Source organism: Echiichthys vipera, assembly GCF_963691815.1.
Source record: "Echiichthys vipera genome assembly, chromosome: 7".
Taxonomy (NCBI): Eukaryota; Metazoa; Chordata; class Actinopteri; order Perciformes; family Trachinidae; genus Echiichthys; species Echiichthys vipera.
Window position 1 is genome coordinate 8286167 of NC_139832.1, and position 17220 is coordinate 8303386.

General features: G+C 41.7%; 2 protein-coding genes across 2 annotated transcripts in view; one reads left to right on the forward strand and one right to left on the reverse strand.

Moving 5' to 3' along the window:
• The first annotated feature begins 1410 nt into the window (after positions 1-1410).
• Positions 1411-8004, forward strand: sspn (sarcospan (Kras oncogene-associated gene)). Its single transcript, XM_083916654.1, has 3 exons — positions 1411-1815; positions 3629-3715; positions 6034-8004. Exons 1-3 carry the CDS (start codon positions 1582-1584, stop codon positions 6391-6393), a joined length of 681 nt encoding a protein of 226 aa, XP_083772780.1. The 5' UTR covers positions 1411-1581; the 3' UTR covers positions 6394-8004.
• A 2946-nt stretch (positions 8005-10950) lies between these two features.
• Positions 10951-17220, reverse strand: part of itpr2 (inositol 1,4,5-trisphosphate receptor, type 2) — a 55623-nt gene continuing 49353 nt past the window's right edge. Inside the window, exons 56-57 of the mRNA XM_083916476.1 lie at positions 14352-14513; positions 10951-12419 (exon numbers count right to left, since the gene is read on the reverse strand). Of these exons, the coding sequence (XP_083772602.1) occupies positions 12336-12419; positions 14352-14513 (246 nt within the window). The 3' untranslated portion in view covers positions 10951-12335. The remainder of the gene's footprint in view (positions 12420-14351; positions 14514-17220) is intronic.

Sequence of the window (17220 nt, forward strand, 5' to 3'; positions counted from 1 at the left end):
TGTAGCCTGCACCAGCACAAAGTCCGGTAATTATACCTTCTCTGTGTTGTAGCAGCCATCGACGCTCTTCCTATAGCGATGTGGTGCAAACACTTTTGACCTGGCTGCTGAAACGTGTCCATGCGCAAAATGTAGCAGAGAGAAAAAAGGCGCGCGAGGAGAAACCGGACTAATTCACATATGTATCAGTTGTTGGTTAATGCATCTTATATCATTTGGGTCGTACACACGTCAGCTTGAGCACGTTTTGTGACTGAGGGCTGATAAGTGACAGGATAAGCTGCACGATTTAATGGGATCAATAATGAGACAGAAATCACCAAACCATCTCGCACACATTCACAGTTCAGGATGACCCCCCAGCTCCTAAATGCTCCTCTATCACCTCAAAAACAATTGTTGTTTTTCCTACTGTTCACAATAAGAACTTCCTGAACTCAACAATCTAATATAACATTATAACAATATACAAATATACGCTGATATAAAGTGAAAACATGGAGGTTAATGTAAAGTAGGTTGAACACGAGAGTAAACAAAGATCCGAGGTCTGTGAGGCGTGCACGCCGTGCGCGTGTGTCACTCCGTGTTGTTGCCCGGGGCTGGGCAGGTTAACCTATTCATACATCTCCTGTCGTTTAAAGCTGCGTTGTCAGTAACCATGGCACCGGCCCAGCTGTGTGCTCAAACACGTGCGTCGAGCTTCTTTATTCATCCCTGCATGCGCGCTGCTTTCCCACCTTCCTCTGAGTTTCTTGAACACACTATAAAAAATGATGTGACAAAGATTGGCCTGATAATTGCTAAATGAGGTTTTGTGAGTTAATAATCCATCCAAAATAACTCAAATTGGGGTGTTTCTGCCATATTTGCCCTCAAGAAGCAAGATCTAGAATGTTTCATCTGAATATGTCTTAATACAAAAGTTTTATAAATGACTATAGAGTTAATGTGAATGTGGGTGACACCTGTTCCCCTCTTGTGAACACTTAAGTGCTCAAAAACAGTCCAATCTGAGCCCCTGTAATGCCCTCACATGCCTTATGATCACATTACTTCTTCCTGTAAGTCATGTGACTCCTTCTGGCTGGCAGCATATGGCTCTCTTGTGTAACAGTGCTGACAAAGAATGATCCAATCACTCCAGCTCTCAAATTAAGTGTGACCTCCTCTGAGCTGGTTTTTCATTAACTCGTACCTGCTGACTTTCCTCTGTACTTTCCCTTTCTTGTCTTAAACGCAACTACAAGTGAGATCATCTCACAGTTGTATGTTGGAATCCCCCTTTTTGACTTCCTGCCCCCTTCCCTCCTCTTCCTTTCCTCCACAGTATGCTGCCTGCTCTATATGTGGCACTGGAGCCGCTTTAGGAATCCAGTCCAAATGTTTTCCATATTAGTTCAGAGCCTTCTCTGTTTCCAAATAGCAGCCGAGCTGGGCTTATGGTGAGAGGAGGCCTTGGCAGGGAGGGGAAAGGAAGGAGAGAGAGGCAGACAGCAGGCAGGCTCAGCCACCCTGAACACTGCAACAGTAAAAGTCGAGAGTACAGAGAGGGAAAACAGTGTTGAGAAAGAAGGAGAAATGGGGCAGGGGCAAAAAGGTTCCTCAGACGGGAAGGAGGGCAAGAAGAAGAAGAAGAGAGATGTAAGCCCAGCGCCAGAGGACAACCAAAAATGCAGAGTCTGTCGATTCCCCCTGCTCGTCGCCCTGCTCCAGCTGCTGTTGGGGGTGGCCGTCACAGTCGTGGCCTTCCTTACGTTAGCCATCAGTCCCTCACTCCTGGCCAGGGAGACGCCACACTGGGCTGGAATCATTGTAAGCTCCATTCTTACGCTCTAACATCAGCCGCCACATTCACGTGTTTGCATGGACCCTGAGTCTACTTCTGCATGACCCTCAGCTATGATATCCCTCAGTGTGCCGACCATCTTCACCACACTGCATGTCAACACTGGCCCCTACCCACCGGTCTCAGCCAGATGGTCACTTTAAGCATGGGAAATCACGGGTATTGTCATGTTCTAATAAACCTCCATCTGTCATGTTCATCTAAATGCACCTGAATCTACAATCCGTCTCAGTCACACAAGCCTGCTCGCACCTTCTGTGTCCAACAAATCCTCAACATCTGGCTTGATAAGGCACGCCAGCCAATCACAGCATGTCATATTCCAACTTGACCTTTGAACACTGATGTAGCAGCTAAATACCTTGTTATTATTTGCAAATGTGCATTCTGTACTTGCTTACATCCTTATTATCAATACACACAGGCACATACATATTTATTTTTCCATCACCCAAAAGTTTAACTTTACAGAAAATTAAAGGTAAGCTTTATATTTTAATTAGGTTTATGTGGACTAAGTTTGGTCTTAGATGTCAATTCTTTGCATGTTAAATATAGTACGGAAGGTGCAATTTAAGTCGATACACTTGAAGGGGGTGAAGGTTTTAAGGTGAGGTACTGAAGTGTAAGCGATGACAGTGGCTGAGGTTTAAGTTGAAGTTAAAATCAGTTCAAATTCAACCATTGAAAGCACGTGAAATTTCACTTTATGTACTGTAGGAAGTTGAGATGTCAATTTGGGTTTGTCAGTGACCACTGAGGAGAAAAAGCAGCTGAAGTGTTGGAGATAAAAGACGCTGAAATGCCAGTCGATGTCTTGGCCACGAAAGCAGCTGAAATATCAGTGGACACGTGAAACTGAAAGCAGTCGAAGCATCAGTTAGAAAGTAAGAAATGAATGAGTTAGAATGCCAGTTAAACCCACTAACAATAAAAGCACTTGAAATGTCATTTGAAGTGCGACACAAAGTAAAATGTGTTGACGGATGAGATGTAACACTCAAAGAAGCGTCAGCTCAAGTGTAAGTTAATGATACTGTTAAATTGTTTTTTATTACTTCTCAGTGAACACTGATGAATTGTCTTGTAAATTTGAAGACAAAACTAAAAATACACTTTACTCATCATAATTGGGAATAAGATCTAAGGTCATATTTTGGTGATAGAAAAGAAAAACAACGTGTTGTTCCTGTTTGGATCCTATCCTAGCATATCACAGAAGCCATCTGCTCACGAAAAACATCTCTCAACACCAACATCCCGAGTTAGATCCTCATGAGATTAGCCGAGTGAAAAACACTGAGGTCATCAAGAACTTTCCAGAGAACCCTGAGTGCTTAAAAAACCTGAGAAAAACATTTAAATAAGATGCTGCACGCCAGTCACAAGACTCCAATTGCGCTGAAGAGATAGAGTGTGTCCGTGTGAGAGAGGGAGAGGTGGAGAGGGGGAGAGAGAGGGAGAGATAGTAATATAATCAGCTGACGGTTTACTGCTGAATCATGCAATATTAAGAGACGCCCCTGAAAACCTGGGCATTAAATACTTTCCAGAACAAGACTCTTGTTTCTATACGGCATCTACGGCACACACTCCACATCACATACAGTATGTATGTGCAGCAACAAGGTGCAAATGCAAGTGCATGGGTTGATTGCATTCGTGGTTAAGGTTGAATCAAAATGACTCCAAAATGAGTATTAAGCTGATGTTTTCATTGCCCTGATATGAGTGAATCTATTCAATCTATCCCAAACATGTTCTGATGCGCTGCTGCAGCTGTGTGTAGTTTCCATCCTGGGCTTTATCCTGTACTGTATCACCTACGTCCCAGATGAGCGATCGTCTCTGCAGTTCATCTGCAAGGTGAGTTTACACACCCTGTTTGACACATTGTTTGCATAAGTGAAAGTGAACGAATCAGTCTGTGAATGACGACCTGTCATGTCCGGTATGAAGTCAAACAAGGTTTCGCTCTTAAAGGCATAGTTCCACATTTTTTGAAGTGGAGTTGTATGACGTACGTATTGAAAGTCAGTATAGTACCTACGGTAGATGGTGGTCAGTTTAGAGTAGACAGGAGTCCAGACACAGAAGCTAAGCAATGTACTTCTGTTGATGGGGGCAGCAGCTAAATGCTCTTTAGGTACTTTTAAGAAAAGGCCCACCTACAAAAAAATTAAAAAATCAATATCAATTTAAGTGTGGAGTATACTTAGTATATTTTACAGCCCTGTTTAAGTTTACGTAGGGCGAACTTAAGCCGTCCTATGCCTTTGTCAAAACAAACTAAGTGATCAAGGCATTAGTAGGCCAGCCACTCCCATGTCCTGAGAGCTTAAATGAATGTTTTTGTCATTGGAGTCTGGTGGCTTAGACGAGAGCATAGATAACAGGCTGCAGTTCCCCGTTCGAACGGGCTATCTGTCAAATTAAAAGGGTGAAAATATTTTTAACATTCATATCATCTTCAACCGCTTATCCGGGGTCGGGTCGCAGGTGCAGCAGCTTTAGCAGGGGACCCCAAACTTCCCTTTATTGCATACACTTAAACTCATTGATTTGTTTCGTTTTGATTGATTAAGCCTGTTTTATGTGCCTAATATATGCTTATATGCTGCCCCCATCCACAGCAATAGTAATAGCAATAATTATTAGCTTCCGTGCCTTCGCTCCTGCCTGCTTCTCCAAACTGGGGGTTTGTCAACAGCCATGTACATCTATGACGCCAGAGATGCAGCAGAGAACAACATTTACTCTCTGAGCTGCTGCAATTGTTCCTCAGGAACTGCAACTGTAAATGACAGAGAGAGGAAGGCATTAAGCCGCATTCTTGTTTAAAAGAGCTCTGTAGGGATTCCTATGAGTGAATGAGTACTTTCATTAATCCGACTTGATTGTACAGCTTAATCAGCCGTACGTATATGCAGTTGGAATTCCAAGGCAATTAAAATCAGCCCATCGTTGTTCACTTCTGAGAAGAGCAGGTCCTTGGAAGAAGCATACTCTTTTTCACGTGTGCATACCAGGTTCAAATATGTGCATATGCTGTGAAGAAAGGGGATTCAAAAGCCTTAAAAAGTGCATCTAATTTGCTAAATGGTCTGTTCAGAAATGCATGATAAAAAAAGGAGAAAAAGAGCACTATTATATCAAAAATCAAGCCAAACAAGGACCAAATAAGTAAAATAGTTCATAGCACATATGCCAGAATAGCTGGAAGTGGCCCACAGTGTCTCTTTTCTGGTCATAAAAACAAATGTGCTTTGATTTATTAATGCCATTAATTTAAAGATCAATGATCTAATGGCCTTACTATATAAATGTTTAGCTTGAGAGTTTATGGCTTTACAGCTTTACTGTTTATTTATTTCAGTTACTCTTGGCACAAGGCGAACACCAAGTCAAATGAGTAGAACATGTGCTGCAGAGGCATTTCTGGACCCGGTTCTCTCTAAACCCTCACAAATGATTATTTATCGTTTCAAGATGCTCCGTTTCTCAAACATTAGTTTTTTGAGTTTGTAAGCATTCTCCAAACAGTTTTCCAGGACAACACATGGCCTGCAAACAACAGCAACACGAGTGTTATATCAGCTTCAACCTACTTTGGGGTTTCAGATCATCTCCATGTAGTGAAGTACATCGTGTTCATCTTCCAAAATTAACATGAATGCCATTTCAAATGAAGCAACAATCATCACTTGCATAATTCCATAAGCAGCATGTTAACTGAGAGCAAATGGGGGCTCCTGTTATATAAGCAAAGGATTAAGATGAAGGTTTTGTGCAATTGCATAAACAACACAAAGCCTCCGTCACATTTTACAACTGTATTTTTAGACACTCTGTTGCACTAAAGGTGGGAAGCGGCTGTAGCTGCAGGGTAGACTTGCCTGTGTCTCTCCTCTGTGCTAAAAGATGGACTCCTACTCTGAGGGTCAGGCCTTGCCTTTAGGCATTGTGGGTAATCTCTTTGATTTCAACTCGCCATAGGCACTGAGCCAGCATGTCTGTTTTAAGATACAGTTTTGGCACTCCAGGTTAATCATGAGACAACAGACTAGAAGCAGGAGCCAGACTTGTAGTACAAGAATCACGAGTTGAAGACAAGAAAAGGTTTTCTGATCAAAGCTTTTAAGATAAAAGCTCATGACCTCTGACTCATCCTCTGCCTTTTACAGCTCCTGTACTTTGTCCTGTGTACGATCGGCCTGGTCATTTCGGTGCTGGCTATGTCGTTCGCTGGATACCACTACTCACAAACCAGCAGCTTCAGCTGTGAGCCGGTGGAAAATGACTGCGTGTGCAAACTGGATCAAAATGACCCAATAGCCCGCACCTTCACCTACGAGGGAGTCATGGACTGCGAGGTGATCACCGGGACCCTCACACTCTACTTCCTGCTCCAGGTCGTGCTGAACCTGGCTCAAGCGCTCGTGTGCGCCGTCGGTGCCTTCATCATGTGGAAGCACCGTTACCAGGTGTTTTTCGCCGGCCTACAGATTGGCTCTCCCTCCTCCTCGCAGTGGCAGAAGGTTTAACGCGATGTTAACAGAGTTGATGGGATGACTGAGGGAAAAGCCAAGTGTGTGATTACACTCGCTGATTACAACGTTTTCTTCTATAATGGCTTTTTGCACAATTTTTGTATACCATATAAGTAACTAAATGCTTCCAGTTTCCTATGTTATGAATATAACTTTAATAGATGGAGAGGGGCAAAGCAGCTGGTCTATTTCCTAAAAAAATATTATTTCTGTTCCTCGATAATGAATGTTTCACATTTGTAATGATCTTGACATTTTCTCTAGTGACACATAGCTCACATACAATTGCCTGATAAATTGTAAGCACATCACTGAAACCAAAACAGCTCATTTGTTATGCACTGAACTTCAAAATTATTGCTACGTGGCCTCGCAAATTTTCCACTGGTTTGAGTTAGTGATCGTGATAAGTTGCTCCAGAGATACTTTGGGTGTCGCACTGAATCACTGTTGTCAAATTATGGTTTGTTAAAGCAAATGACACCGCCTCAAGCTTTGTTCTAGTAGTACAGATTTCAAATGTTGTCTAAATGCAGTAGCAAATATTAGCGAGACATCCTGTTTTCAACTTAGTTTTTAAAGTAATTATGTATTAGTTTATTGCTTTACACTAATAACATTTATTAAATTTAACACTGAGGTATTATTAATAATCAGCTGCCTGCTGTGTTTCTTTTGCTACTATATAAACTGTAAATATAACATAAAATACTTGATTAAAAACAATAGCAAAGAACTTTCATGATGTTGGAAGTAACTCCTATAACATTTCAACTGTCCAATTAGACGCACTAAAAGTGGATTCTGACAGCGGTAACATAAGCTGGGCAGGGCACACTTGATGAGACTGGATCCAGACAGAACTGGGCTGTGGCTTGCGAAGGTGGATGCCAGGCCAGTAGCCAGCATGACTCAAACAGCCTGTAGGAGTCAAACTACTGCAGCCACAAAGGGAGGGAGGAAGGGGCCGGGGTGAGGAAAGGGGGACTCAGACAGGCAGCTGGATAGAGGTCACTAAATCATCTCACTGTGTTTATAGCGTTTCAGTTTTTCATTGGGGCAGGACAGGGCAAACAAGGTGAAACAACCAGAACAAATTAGCTATGTGTTTAAAATTCTTCGCCCTATGCACAGGTTCGGCTTTAATTTATTCTGACTCTCATCTCTGCCGACAGCGCTCTATACGGTCTATACATGCTGAGCAGGGTACGGTAAACGTGAGGCCGTTTCTGCAGCAAATCAGATGAACCACGTGCGCAGGGGGAGAGTGTCATTAGAGTGCAATGTTACATGTATTTTGTCAGTAATAAAAGGTTGATTGACTTGCTGTAAAAGCACATTTTACATTTATTACACACATTTATACATATTTTTTTTCACAGGATGATGTGGTGTTTGAGAAAGAAGCATTTAATTTGGATGAAAGAAGGTGCAAAAATAAGTGTATTTCCTGTTTGTGGTTACAAATACACATCTTTGTTTGTTATACGCAGTTAACGTCTTCCTGTTGTATGTAGTTATTATACAGAAAGAGCCAAAACAACACCCATAACAAAATGAATGGATCTGCGTTTGCTTTTATTATAAATAAAAATGGAAAACTGAGCAGAGAGGGAGAATCACTGAGCATCTCTAACTATGCAACCATGCTATAACACGTTATAGCCAAACGTAAGGCCTGCGTATCATTAAAATGCATCAGATTTGTTACCCATATTAACAACTAGATAGTTATTAAAGACAAAATCCAAATCCGTGGCATCACCAGGCGTCTCTGGTTGTGCTTTACTGTGATCATAACTGTTAATTCATACGAGTGAACTGTGACTGCTCACCGTGATTATCTTCAGGGGTCACACATCTGATAATGTTCATCGTTTAGTACCTTTTTAAATTGAAGATACCTTTTTTTTTAGTGATACGCTGAGCTCAGTTGGATGACACTCAGCAGAGAATCACCACATTAAAAGTAGTGCATTATTATTGTGGGAATGCTTTATTAATTATGTTTCACGACGCATTGCACACACTGTAGAAGCTCACCCTGCATCCACATGTGACGGGGGGACGGAACATTTGTGGTCTTTTTTTTCTGTATGCTTGTTCAGCGTTGTGTTATGTTGGTGCATCATGTGACTATACAAAAGGCTTAAATCTCACAGCCAGACAGGAAGTCACATGTCAGTCATCAGGGGGGCACGTTTATTTATATATCTTTTTTTAACGACAGTGAGGAGGGACCTTCCCCCCCTCCTCTCTGTGTGGTAAATTGATCTTTCAAGGCGAAAAATAGAGGATGATATCCGATTGTGGTGGCCACTTACGCTGCTGTGAGTCTTCGGACGAGACTGCAGAAGATAGAAGATCAATGTATTGACACAAACCATGATACGATCACAGATCACTTGAAAACAACCGACTGAACCTTCCCCCAGTATTTTAACTTTCCCTAGTATTTTATTCATGCAGCTAATAATCTTGATTTTAAATGCACAACCACAGTATGTTTATATTCAGTTAAATTTATAGTTCAGTTAAAATCAACAGTTTAAGTTGAAATGAATCTGCCTGCAAGAGATCCCTTTGGTCGGGTCCTTTCAGAGCATCAAAGTCAAATCGCCTGACTCACTCACACGGGGTAAAGCACTGCCTCCAGCCACAGAGGTGTTTGGGACATTGCCTTGTATTTATTGACCTTCTCCGGGTGTTTTCTCTGTCTCACTACTGAATAAACACAAAACACAGGCAAAGTGCGTAACTTTTGGATTGTGGTTTGCAAAGAGATGCAAAAATGACAGTGATCCAAATGTGTCAAAGGTTATGTTTATGAAGTCAATAATACACTGCTCACGTGCGTTACCGGGGTCCAGATCCCCCCCCCCCCCCCAATCGAATTTAAAGGTCCCATATCATGCTAATTTTCTGGTTCATACATAACATTATACTAGAACATGTTTATTACAATCTTAATATACCTGTATTCAGTTTCTGTCTGAAACAATCAATTTTAGTGCCTTTAACCTTCTTGATATAAAATGTCATCACATCACCATTTTATCCTATCAGACATTTGTGTGAGATGTTGTCATAATTAAAGTAGGATTTTTTGAGTCAGGGACAAACACACCTTTTTTTGATGGACGGACAGACGGACAACCTGGAAACATAATCCCTACGGCCACAGCTGTAGCCAATGCAGAGGCATACAAAAAAAAATAAAGACATGGAAATCTCACCTTCCTTTCTTTGGTAAGTGAATAACATGTTTGCTCTATGATCAAAACAACTAAAAATACATCTCAGCTGTTAAAAGTTCCAGTTTAGTTTGTTTAGTTTCACACTACGGCAATGAGACTTTTGCCAGACAGTAATAATGGCCCTGGTATCATCCTCTCCCCACCCTTCCCTCTCCGAGTCCAATACATTCCACTAATGCTGCACTTTACCCTTCTTGTCTACGCAGTGACAGCTGCTCACCATTATGGCACTGCGTGAGCTAATTTTAATGGCTGTCACAGGCAGCAGGAGCAAATGCAGGCCTGCCAGCGTAAACAGCGAGCTGAAGCCAAGAAGGATGGGCTTCTCTGTAGAGGGTAAATGACAGGACGGGATGAAAGACCACTTGAGGTCAGAGATTTGTTTATCATCTCAAATATGTAACATCCATTTCCACAAGTGATACGAGACCAACAGTGTGGACAGACGTGTGAACGACGAGCCTAAATATAACCAACGTTTCACACCTCTAGAGGGAATTTCTCCACGAAAGAAACTTAACTCTCATCTGCTATAACGGTAGTTTGGTCAAATATACACCCACAGCTCCATTCAGATCACATAAAGTAACTTTTCATCATAATAACCACCAGTCATGTTTCAAATGTGATCTTTTGAAATTATTTTAAAACCGGATGTTAATTTTAACACTATTTATTATAAAAAGTGGATTTTTTTAGAACAATTCTTCGTACAATTTAACTGTTAATGTTTAGTCAGATTTGCATTCTCGTAGTGGCCGAAGCTGGATGTTTCATTTAACTATCCATTACTTTTTAGCCATTTGATCCATTACTTTCAGCCATACAAGCAACCCCGGTTGGCAATGGCTGTTCTAGAAACATGCCTTATCTCTCATCTCTGTATTCCAATCACCTAATTTAATTTTCACAAGAGCATTAAACGTGGATAACAGTAAAGCTCACGCAGTAGACTGACGAAGAACAAAGGTTAAATTCCAGTCTGGTCTAGTATCTGTGCATCATATCAGCGGTTAATTAGCTGCAATTAAATATCGAGATGAGCTAAACAAAGGCAACACGTTGACGGCATGTGCAGCGGATCTGTTAACGTTGCTTTTAATATTAGATGACTAGCCCCGTTGCGTGAGCTGAAATATAATCCAGTCTAAATGTCTGTTCCTAGGTCATGTGCTCCTCTCAAATGTGAGTACACTGAGCGTGGGTGGGTGAAGGGTGGGGGGGGGGGGTGGGGGGGTAAAGGGTGAGTGTAGGGAGAGTCCTCATTCATCCCCAACAACAAGTCTTGTTACAAGTTTATTACAACATTGGACCACATAAAACCCATTTCTCTATACACTGTTTAAACAGAAAGGACAGTTACCATAGAGTGCATACACACGTAATCTGCAATTAGTTTGTGCAAGTTTAAAACCAAAAGTTCAGACTTCACCCCATTTTCCCATTACTGTGCAAGCAACTTATCAAATATCAATCAAAGTTGTTCCCATAAGTCACTTAGGCATAAACACATGGGGAAATTGGGGTGAAAACTGGTTTAAAAAATACCAAAATTACGATTTAACAATTAATTGCAGTCCTAGAGAGACTAGTGAGGATGCTTTACACATTGAACACATTTAAAAAACTTTAAACTTTAAGAAACAGTAGAAGATGATAAGAGCAGATACAGTAAATATTACAGTATTAGCTGACAACTTTATAGACACGAGGAGACATGAGAATAATTGTAACAAAGAGCTGTAAGCTTACCATCTTCAGTCAGTACTACATTATGTACCAATATACGATTTAGATTTAAAAGACATTTCAAGTAACTTCTGCAAATGTAATCATTATTCTTAATTCACATTTAGGTTATTTATATATTCTGTAGAAATCTATAAAATGGCAACTGAAATGGTGCAGCGAATGCATTTTTAAACACAAACATAAAGCATATGCCAAAATAACACCCGACCTACCAATGTTTCCAGTTACAGGCTTACATTTTTTTCTTTAAAAGTGCACTTTCAGCAGTTGCAATGTACTGTTTAGAAAAGTTAATGAGTAAGGCAGCATGATTCCTTTTCCAAAATGCAAAAATAATACTCCAGTTACGAACCGCAAATGTTAAAGTGGAGAGTACTTGATGTTCGCACACATACACTCTTCCCCTGGTGGCCAAACTAGCCCAGCTTCTCAGACGGCCCTGTTGTCCGCTCTCTGACACGTCAGCGCCGATGACGGTCGAGGAACGAGACGTGAATGCCCGCAGACTTGACAGCACGTTAAACTCACCTTAAAAATTCCCTCGACCTCTGTTTGGCACACTAACACTACACTGGCAGATGTGTGCTGTGGCTGGCCAATCATTCACAGAGCCGAGTTCCTCTGTACGAGGGTGTGTACAGATGACCAGAGAAGCACGCTTCTAGTGGCTGATTGAACACATAAGGCACAGTTTTGTATCGCATAAGGCAGTGATTGTGTCATAGAAAAGGCACTATGTCAATAATCCCTTGTCAAGACTTTCTGTCCTCTTGCACTTTGACATCATTAATTGTAAGTGTGATCTGAGTACACGTATTGTTCTTAAGGCCGGAGTTTGTGTGTGTCTGCACTTCTAGCTTGTTACTACTGCAAGCCTGTGGTCGAGTGGCCTGTCACCTGCAGTGTCCCGTTCGAGTCTTGAGCCCTTCAGTGGGCCTGGGTGTGATGGTTGGGAGGTTGAGGAGGACCAAGGAACCCAAGCCTCTGCTTGTTCTTCCTCTGTTCAGTCATCTGGAGGACACAGAGAGGGACAATAAATCAACCCGGACTGGCTTTTAAAGGTCCCATATTGTGCTCATACGGATTTTGTGTTTTTACTAGAGAATGTTTTTGTCATACTGTCTGTCTGAGTGCATCTATTCACCTTGACTGTAACAGCACTGTAGCGACACTCTCTACATTTAGATAATATAGTTTAGACATCACAACTGTGTGGTCCTGATGACTTGTTTAAAGGGCACAGTTCCTGAATACAGGCTGTGTGCATTTCTTAATGGATTGAGTGTTTTTGATGCTTTCAGAGTATTTGTATAACACCATGACCTTCTTTATAACGAAAATAGACACAATTTCACATTTTATGATATGGGACTTTAATTTTGCATGTTGCATTCACACGATACGCAAACCTTTATTTGTGCTTTTAGTGTTCTAGTGGGCACTTTAAGTATATTCATTTCGACAGAACAAAATTCATCTTTGGCTCATTACTTCAAGCAATGAATCTTGATTAAGTGCAAAAACTACTGAATGGCACAACAGGGCTTCAAACAGTCATTTCAAACACCGCAATAAGTTACTTTTAGAAAGTTTTACTATTCATTTGTAAATTTTCTTTTTCAACATTTGATTTGATTGATATTATAAAGGGATATTTCCTTTTCCACGGTTATATGCAAAACCCTTTGTTCAACCGCTGTTATGACTGAACTCTTAAAATGTCCCTTGGAAACTTGATCAGAGGACATGTGGACTCGTGTTGTGCAGAACTGTGACCTGCACGTTGGATGTTGCATGAGTGTGGTGGGGAAGTTTCATGAATCAGAGGCGGCTGGTCTCTCACAACCATCACATTTACAGTGGTTTCAGTGCTGACGTCAGAAATAAAGGTCACTGGTTTTGTAAACCATAAACTGTACATGCACATTAGAGGAAATAGAATATTCTGCAAAACCCTAAATCCCACACAAACAAATAACAGCACACGCGCACAATCTGAGCTGTGACAGTGTAAAGTGCAGAGATCAGCAGAGGTGGTAATGAGGAAGGAGCTGCAGGAGCACTTTCCTCCCAGTCAGAAACCGTTTTAGTTCAGAGCTGGTGAGAGGCCTGCAGGCCTCCCCTTGTGACTGCAGTGCTGTGGTTTGGCCTGCATAAACAAACTCACCTCTCAAAACGTCTGTTTATCATGAAAGCCGAGTGACATCATGACTCCAAATTAGTCAGTATTAAAGCCAGATTGGAATAATAAATGGCCTGCAGTTGAGCTAAACTAACAGATTCAGAGATAAGGCTTTGGCTTCTTGCTCAAGGGCGCTTCAACAGCACACCAACTTGGTTGTTACAGGCGCTGCATGAGGGATGTTACAGACTAAACTGTTTACTGAGGTCGACAGAGGTTGTTTTTTTGTTTACTGGAGTGTGATCCTTCGCTGGTTGGAGCGGTTTTCACACATCTGGCAGAAGAGGAACAATGACAGGCCTGTGACTGGAATCACATGCAGGGGAGGGAGGTGATGAGACTGATCAGTCACACGCAGCAGCAGAGCTAGTCATCCAAACAGCCAGAGGCTCACTGGAGGCAATCAGCCGCGTTGATCGCTGACGCCACAGTCACCTATCGTGCTGCGTTCAGGAGCCTCAATGGTCTGATAGAATACATCTAGGTTACTGAACTCAAAATGAGACAGCTGACTACATCTCTTTTGTGTGACCTTTTGCCCTGCAGTTGATTTAAGGTTAAAGGAGCCTCAAGGTCAGGTAGCACGTGGCATTTACAATACATGTGCTATAGTTGGCTGAACAGCATGTATGCAAACATTTTTAAAACAGGAGGATTTTTGCTTTAGATTAGTCATCAGGCATTCAGTTCAGACTACCGCATGGCCCAAACCAGAGCTTTGCTCACTGCAGCATGAACAACATTGTGAAGTGGCACTGTACCTGTTCCTTGAGCTCAGCCAGCTGCCCAGACAGCTGAGACACCAGAGTGACAGTGCCCTCCAGTTTGTCCTGCAGAGAGCGCATCTCGTTCTGCTCGTTGTCCCCCTCACTGCTCACCAGAGACATGGCTCTCATACGGGGGAACCACTCCAGGTTCTTCTCCTGGGAGGAGAGAGGGAGATGAGAGAAGCAGTGAGAAAGGTGAAAGGCATAAAAGGCTGAAATAAAGCTGACTCGGTAGGTCGGAGAGATTGCAGCAACATCATGTTGGCACAGACAACAGCAAGGAGGATTTGCATAGACGTGCAGGGAGAATTACCGAGCTGAAGCCAGACTGCAGGTAATTGGTAATTGGAGACATGCGTGGAGGTTTAATATTAATCATTCCATCAGAATGGAAGCTGCTCTCTGTTTTGTGCTTGACGGTCAAAAATGTTTAAAGTAGCACTGCTGTCTCTTGGATACTGCAGATAGCAATTACATACTAAATGAACAGTAACTGGCATTTCAATTCTCACCCACTCCCTAACTGCTGAAGAGGAAATGAATCACTGTCGTCTATCAAGAGCACAACTGGGAGTATAGTGTCATTAACATGTGTGTGTCTGTGTGTGCTCCCATGTAAAATTGAAACATTTAGTTTATTATCTGTTTTTCCAACAGTGCAGTGGCGAGAGCAAACCTTCTTCCATGAGAACATACTGATCAAAATGGACCTATGGCATTACATAATGGACTTAAGTGCATCTGTGTTTGTACATGTGTGGGTGTGGGTGCTGCTGGCGTGTATCTGCATTGATATGTACATAGCAGACTGTGAGCGAGAGTGCGTGTTGTACAACATGCATGCTCTTGAAAGTGAGATTTTGCAGAGACAGACTGTCATCAGCTGATCTTATGTAATATCCCTTTGCCAGTTCTTCTGATAAAAATGACTTTAAAGGTGCTAAGAGTGGGATTTGACTGGCACCACATTTAGTCCAGTAGGAGGAGTGAGGTATTCTCCCACCTACTCTTATATAAGAATAGACTACAGGGATAGAAAAACTGATCAGTGTGAGACGATGAGGACACAAAAGAGGACACGAGGAGAGAGGAGTCTGAGGATGGAGAGGAAGGTGGGGTGTGTGGGTTATTTGTTTTTGTTTGCCTAATTAATGAGTTATCACACTTTTACTAAGTGCGACATTAATGGCTGTGACACATCACGAGACAGGTGCTCGAGGCCTCTAAAATCCCTGACAAGGAAGTTAAAAAGAAATAAACAATTCTAATTAATATTATGTTTATGCCACGAATTGAAAAACATTTGCTTGATTCTAAAAGTTGAGTCAGTCAGAAGCATTCTGCTTTAAGCTATAAAATGCCTGGTATGTAGGCTATATTTAATAATTCATTTTCAATGCACAAAAAAAGAAAGGTAGTGTAAAGAAACTTTTACCACTAATTTCAGGTTAATGAAAACCAAGAAGTCTATAGTCACAATAGCAGCCTTGTAATGTTCACCAGAAAACAAAACTGCTGAATACAGTCTCACATTTAGCATAAAACATTTAGCATAAAACATTTAGCATAAAACATTTAGCGTGATTTCGAGCTACACGTGTTAATTGATGACTCTAAATTGCCCGTAGGTGTGAATGGTTGTCTGTCTCTATGTTCCCTGCGATAGACTGGCGTCCTGTCCAGTGTGTACCCCGCCTCACGCCCGATGTCAGCTGGGATCAGCTCCAGCCCCCCGCGACCCGACAGGGACAAGCGGTTAAAGATGAATGAATGAATGAATGATGTTACCATTCTAAGATGCATTGCTATGTTGACATTTAGCATGGTGTTTTGGCTCAAACTTGAGGACTGGATGCGGGAATGAAAACTAACTCATTACAAATGCACATTTTACAGTTACTGAGTGACTTTTCATGTACTTGTACCCTCTAATAATATTAGGTGATTCATCTTTCAGTTAAGGTTTTTTTAATAGGTGCTGTTTTATACTACTTTTGAAACAGTTTTGACCCGTTTAGGCGCCATTTACACGGATGAAGCAACCAACATAATGTGAGCCTTTTTTTCTGCCACTTTCAACAACATTACTGAATTGAATTCAGACTTTCAGTGGGGTCAACTAATGCGGAAAGGTTTTGCAGCATTCCAGTTGCACTCGGAAGTAGGAATTTCCGAGTTCTCAGACGCCGATCTCTTGAAGTCATGAACTCTCAATCCGAGATGGCGGAGCCCAGAATCAACAGTAGTTAAAGCTGTAGGAATACTCTGTTTATTCTTGTAGTTTTTAGTATTTTTCCACCCCTGACTACAGGGGAACCAGTTCGACTGATTAAGTATGAGTGCCGAGCCACACAGTATGAATCGAGCCATTCTGTAAGAGCTTGCCTGAAAATGACGGGCTAATTTGGACCTCAGGCGTCAAGAGGGCGATAAAATAAAAAAGAATAGCTTCCTTTCTCACAGCTTCAAAAACACAGCAGGGGCTCTGTGAGCTCAAAGACAAAACTTTAACGTCACTGATACTGAAGACTATCTGATGCTTGTTTTATCAAGTCATCCATAACTGATGGATTAAGCAACCTTAAAGATTCAATAAAGAGACATAGAAGATGTCATTGAGTTGAATTCAATATCTGTGTGAACGTACGGTCACTCATGGCAGATGAAGCATCATCCCTCAATCAACGATATGAAGTTAAGCAGTGACTGTACAGAATGTGGATTACCCCACTCACGTCCTGCTGCTGTTCGTTAGACTGTACAGTGGTCCACTGCGGGCTGTGTTGCACTGTCTGAATGAGTCATGGCTTTAGTGTTGCTTCACTGATTCATTTAAACACCTCAGTGAACATGAATTTACAGA

What these genes read in the sequence shown, in the direction of transcription:
- sspn (XM_083916654.1), top strand. Translation starts at nt 1,582, where the DNA reads ATGGGGCAGGGGCAAAAAGGTTCCTCAGACGGGAAGGAGGGCAAGAAG. An exon ending in CACACTGGGCTGGAATCATT is followed by an intron (nt 1,816 to 3,628) that starts GTAAGCTCCATT and finishes GCGCTGCTGCAG; the next exon opens with CTGTGTGTAGTTTCCATCCT. An exon ending in CTCTGCAGTTCATCTGCAAG is followed by an intron (nt 3,716 to 6,033) that starts GTGAGTTTACAC and finishes TGCCTTTTACAG; the next exon opens with CTCCTGTACTTTGTCCTGTG.